General features: G+C 51.2%; 1 protein-coding gene across 1 annotated transcript; it reads right to left on the bottom strand.

Annotated features, from left to right (window-relative positions):
- Nucleotides 1–475: 475 nt before the first annotated feature.
- On the bottom strand, nucleotides 476–5,022 carry LOC121400643. The gene is made up of 2 exons (XM_041584186.1): nucleotides 2,484–5,022; nucleotides 476–1,459 (listed from the first exon to the last, which is right to left on the bottom strand). The coding sequence occupies exons 1-2, from the start codon at nucleotides 4,218–4,220 to the stop codon at nucleotides 1,433–1,435; spliced, it is 1,764 nt and encodes a 587-aa protein (XP_041440120.1). The 5' UTR covers nucleotides 4,221–5,022; the 3' UTR covers nucleotides 476–1,432.
- Nucleotides 5,023–5,259: the final 237 nt, after the last annotated feature.

The following is a 5,259-nucleotide window of genomic DNA, read 5'->3' as shown; positions in this document are numbered from 1 at the left end:
CCACCAACCAAGTTCTATTAACCAACTTGGTAAAACTCCACTTAATTAACTCTCCCCATTGCCAGGGACCCGCCGCCCGGCTGTGACAACGGGCTATTCCCTCTCATCACCTCTTGGTTAGTCAGCTCAATACTCACCATTCCACATCAACTTATCCTGTGCCCCACTACCCAGGCCACAATTGTGACAACTAGCACAAAGGGAAATACTAGGGAGGGAGGGTGGGACTCCTTTTCTCCTTCCAAAATGGATGCCCTCCTTAGCAGTTAGTGCTATACATCCCCTTATAACTCCACCCCCCAACTATGTCACTAACCCCCTACTAATCCCCTGCCAGGCAGCTTTGTCCCGCCCCTGTCATGCACCCTTTGCCAGCATGCACTGTCCTGGGGTTTCACTTGACATGGGCAGGGACAAATACCTGCCTTTTCCACCCAAACTGGCCTAGGAATAACCAACTCGCTCACCATACATTTTATTTGTTGGAGTCTTTATGTCCACAGCTTTATTGCACAACAGATCATTTAACAATAGATAACACATATATCAATAACTGTTATATTAACAACATTATAAACATACAAATATGACAGTGAAATACCATTAACATTTTATCCTCTGCAAGGCCCCTGGCAATGGACCCAATTAGGTACATGCAATCGTTAAACCACCAGCCGCTTGTGCCTTCTAGCATGATGGGTACGCAGGACTGCATGCTACCCCCAATACAACATACCCTCCCAGAGACCACCGCTCTTAGAGAGGAACACCACCAACCAAGTTCTATTAACCAACTTGGTAAAACTCCACTTAATTAACTCTCCCCATTGCCAGGGACCCGCCACAGTATGAGGGACTTGCACACCTTCAATCCCTCATACCCCTCCACACCTGAATGGCCACCTCCACCCCTTCTCTAAGGCCATAGTTAAAAACCTCGAGGCCCAGGCCGTTCAAGTGTACCCCGTCAGGTCTGTAATACTTGGGGTCTCTTTCCAACATTACATGCCTAACTACTATTCCTCCCGCCTTATGCACAAACTTCGTCATAGCTGCATTAATTTTTGCCCTTGTCCTCTGCACCGCTTTTAGGTCTCTAGCCCCCCTCCACACCAACCTGGGGACTATCTGGGACCATATCACCACTAGTCTAGGGGCCATAGCCCGGATTCTTACCAAATCCTGCTTCATCCTCCCAATGAGGTCCCTCATTGGGATCTTGCCCACATCGTTGCCCCCTGCGTGTAACACTAAAACATCTGGGGGCCCTCTTGACGGAACTTGTCCTCTATCCAGGCCCTGATCTGCAACCATGACAAACCTCTTTTCCCATGCCATTGCACTTCCACTGCATCCGCTGGGAGCCAGAACCGCCTACCCTTTTCACGTAACCCTGCACGTTGTTCCGCCCAAAAAATGTAGGAATGTCCCATTACCCACACCATACATCGCCTTGAACCTGTAAAGAAAACAATAACAGGAAAAGAAACACAATGAATAAACACCTACCAGCTACCCCACCTTACAACATCCCACTGGTCCCAGTGGGCTGTAAACACGTAAATTGTTGTAAATGTTTATTGTCCCTGTCGCCCCCTGCGACCCCCTAAACCAAGTGGGGTCTAACGTACAATTGAAATCGTCTAGATTCCCACCTCCCTAACCTGCGAATTGTAGCGTCATCTAGCCCACACCTGGCCGCCTCCGTTGCCGCCCCAATACGAAATGAGTGTGAGCTGTATTCCTTGTCCACCAGCCCCAGACCCGTGAGGCACTTCCGCAACACCGCTATGAACTGGAACCGCGACATGACTGACTCATCTGCATGTACCAATAATGATGTTCTTGAGGACTTCCGAACCCCTAGATAATTGGCGAAACACCGCACTGGACACAACCTACAACCTGCCACACTATGCAACCGCGCCAACAAACCCTTGCCCCCCTTATCAGTTTCGATTCGAATATCCTGACCTGAAGTTCCCCCCCACACAGCTCCACATGCCTACATTGCACGCCCCCCTCTTCACTTTTCTTTGTGCTAACCAGCTCCCCTATGCGAAATGCCCCAAAAAATGCCAGGGAGAAAGCAAACTGAAAAAGTGCCACCTCGTAGTCTGAAGCGCAAACCTTGTCTAGCTGCCCAAAGAGTCCTTCCAAGATGCTAAGTGTGATTGGCCTGCGCGTGTCTTTCCTTTGCTGGCCCCTCCTCAAACCCTTCGCAACCTGCCGAACCACAAAGCTCTTAGTCACGTCCCCGCAACCTTGCATCTTAAACATAAAAGACAGGGCTGCCAACACTCTGCCAATGCCTGTTCTCGAACGGTGCTCTGTACCGTGCAAATATAAGAACCACAATGTTAAGTCCTCCCTTTCCACCGCACCCAGAGGGCCCTGCACATACCTTTCGAGCTCTGCCCACTGCTGCCACACACTACTATAAGCTACCCAGGTAGATGGCGCCAAAGAATTTTTTACACAACCTGCCAGGTATCGAACGGGATCCTCCATAGGAAGTCTGGGAAAGGGGTGGGGGCCTCGGCTGCCCTCGGAGCCAACTGCCTGAACCGTTCCAGCTGAAAACGAGAGATAGCATCGGCTATATCATTCGTAACTCCTGGCACATGTGTGGCCCTGAACCAAATATTCTGATCTAGACATTTGAGTACCAACACCCTTAACAGGTTGACCACTGGTGGGGAGGAGGCAGATAAATTGTTAATAGCCGAAACCACTGACATGTTGTCCGAGTGGAAATTGACCGCTTTATTAGCCAGCTCCTTCCCCCACACCACTACTGCCAACACGATTGGGAATAGCTCCAGGCACGCTAAGTTCTTTATAAGCTGCCCTTCCTGCCACTCCCGTGGCCACTCCCCCATGCACCATTGTCCTTGAAAGAAGGCACCAAAACCGAACGCACCGGCTGCGTCTGTAAACAATTCCAACTCCCCGTTGTCCTGACTGTCCCCTAGCCAAAATGAACATCCATTGTACTTATCCAGAAACCTCTGCCACACTACCAGGTCTGCCTTGTGTTGTTTATTCAGCCGCACAAAGTGGTGCGGCTTCTCCACCCCTGCTGTAGCTTGGGCTAACCTCCGGCAAAAAACCCTCCCCATGGGCATTATGCGGCAAGCGAAATTTAATTTCCCCAGGAGTGATTGCAGTTGCCTAAGTGTCACCTTCTTTTGCTGTAATGCGAAATTTAGCACTAGCTTTAAATCTACAATCTTTTCTTGGGGTAGTCTGCACTGCATTTTGTCTGAATCAATCTCAATCCCCAGGAATTTGAGGATGCGTGAGGGGCCTTCTGTTTTTTCCATAGCCACGGGAACTCCAAACCTGCGAAACACTGATAGTAGGACCTGAAGTATAATCCTACACTCCTCCGTCCCCGGCTTGCCAACACATAGAAAATCGTCCAGGTAGTGAATGACTGCCCTGGATCCAGTTTCTAACCTCACCACCCACTCCAAAAAGGAGCTGAAAGCTTCGAAATGGGCACACGAAATAGAGCAGCCCATTGGTAAACATCTATCCATATAAATCTTGCCCTCAAATTTACACCCTAGCAAATGCTGGCAATCTGGGTGTACTGGCAAGAGACGAAAGGCCGACTCGATGTCGACCTTCGCCATAAGGGCACCCCGGCCGCAGGTCCTCACCAGGCGCACTGCCACATCAAAGGAGGTGTATGTTACATGAGCCGTCTCCTCATCTATCCCATCGTTGACTGAGGAGCCATGTGGATGAGACAGATGATGTATCAGGCGAAATTTGCCTGCCTCCTTTTTGGGCACCACGCCTAGCGGTGACAGGCGCAGGTTTGGCACGGGTGGAACCATAAATGGTCCGGCCATTCTGCCCAATTCTACCTCTGTAGCCAATTTTTTCCTAATTACCTCCGGGTGCTCCGAAGCTGATCTCAAATTCCTGCAATCTTGCCCCCCCGCCCCACTCTGAAATGGAATACAAAACCCAACCAAAAACCCCTCCCTGATTAACTCGGCCTTCTTTCTATCAGGGTATATTGCCAGCCAGGGTGACATCTCATTTACCCTGACTGGACTCCTCCCTTTTTCCAAAACCCTCTCCTGGCTTTGCGCCTCCTGGCCTTTGTCTTTTATAACATCTAGTGACAGGGTGATTGGCCCCCCCACAACCGGAGCATTCATGCTTGAACTTGCAATTCCCCCCCCATTTGCACTGACTTTCATTATATTGCCAGCACACTCCCTTTTTCGGGGTAGCCGGCGATCCCGCACTGGTGGGCCCGCCGGCGCCTGCTGGAAAGGGATTCTGACCTAGACTAGAAAAAGCTGGAGTATGCTGGGCTTTCTGAGCCGTCATCAGCCTCAGCCACAGGGCTATGTCCCTGTGGTCCCACTTTAAGGACTGCCACACCGACATGCGCTGACGAAACTGCTCGTCATATTTAAGCCATGCGGTTCCCCCGTAGACCCTATGCGCTTCCCAAATCGTGTCCAGGTAACAAAACAGACCCGAACAACTCTCAGGTGACTTTTCCCCTATAACGCTACCCAGAATAGCAAATGCCTGCAGCCAATTCCCAAATGTTCTGGGGATCAGCCTGTATCTCCTCCTATCCTCATCCTCCTCCTTACGGTGCTCTTTCCCTTTTTCCCATTTTTCTATGTTAAATCTTTCAAGGGGAAGTAATGTGAAGATGTCAATGTATTCCTTCTTCCAAATTTTTTCCCTCGTCTCAGGTTTTAGGTGAGCTCCCAGGGGGCCTTCAAAGCACACATATGTGTTGCCCTTTGCCGCGTCTGATATCGGTAGTGGCTTAGCCGCCTCGTCCTTTTTGGGGGCCTCTCCCTCCTTACGCTCCGACCCCCCGTGGCTGGCGGTGTACCTGACTCTACCACCCCGGTGCTCCCCCCTGCCGTCAGGGGCATTCCCCCTGATGCAACTGTGGGTAGTTCCCCTATGGGCCTTGCCCCTGTCGGGACCTGCACTGCCGGTGCTGAGGGGGGGTGTTTGGTGTGTTCCCTCCCCCCCATTTTGCCCATAGCTCCTGCATTCCCTTCATAAACCCAGCAAAGTCATTCTCACCACTGGGCCCGGAGGCCGGTGCTGTTCTGAGTGCTTCCATGATGCTGTCCGTGGTGGCTGTTGCTCTGTGTCCTGATGACCCGTCTGATGTGCCTGGCGTTCCTCCTGCTGTACCCAGACCGCTGCTCCAGTCTTGTCCTGATGATCCCTGTAGAGGCAACAGGAGAGAGGAAACCCCCC

Source organism: Xenopus laevis, chromosome 2S (assembly GCF_017654675.1).
Source record: "Xenopus laevis strain J_2021 chromosome 2S, Xenopus_laevis_v10.1, whole genome shotgun sequence".
NCBI lineage: Eukaryota > Metazoa > Chordata > Amphibia > Anura > Pipidae > Xenopus > Xenopus laevis.
This window is presented reverse-complemented; position numbering and strand designations above follow the sequence as displayed.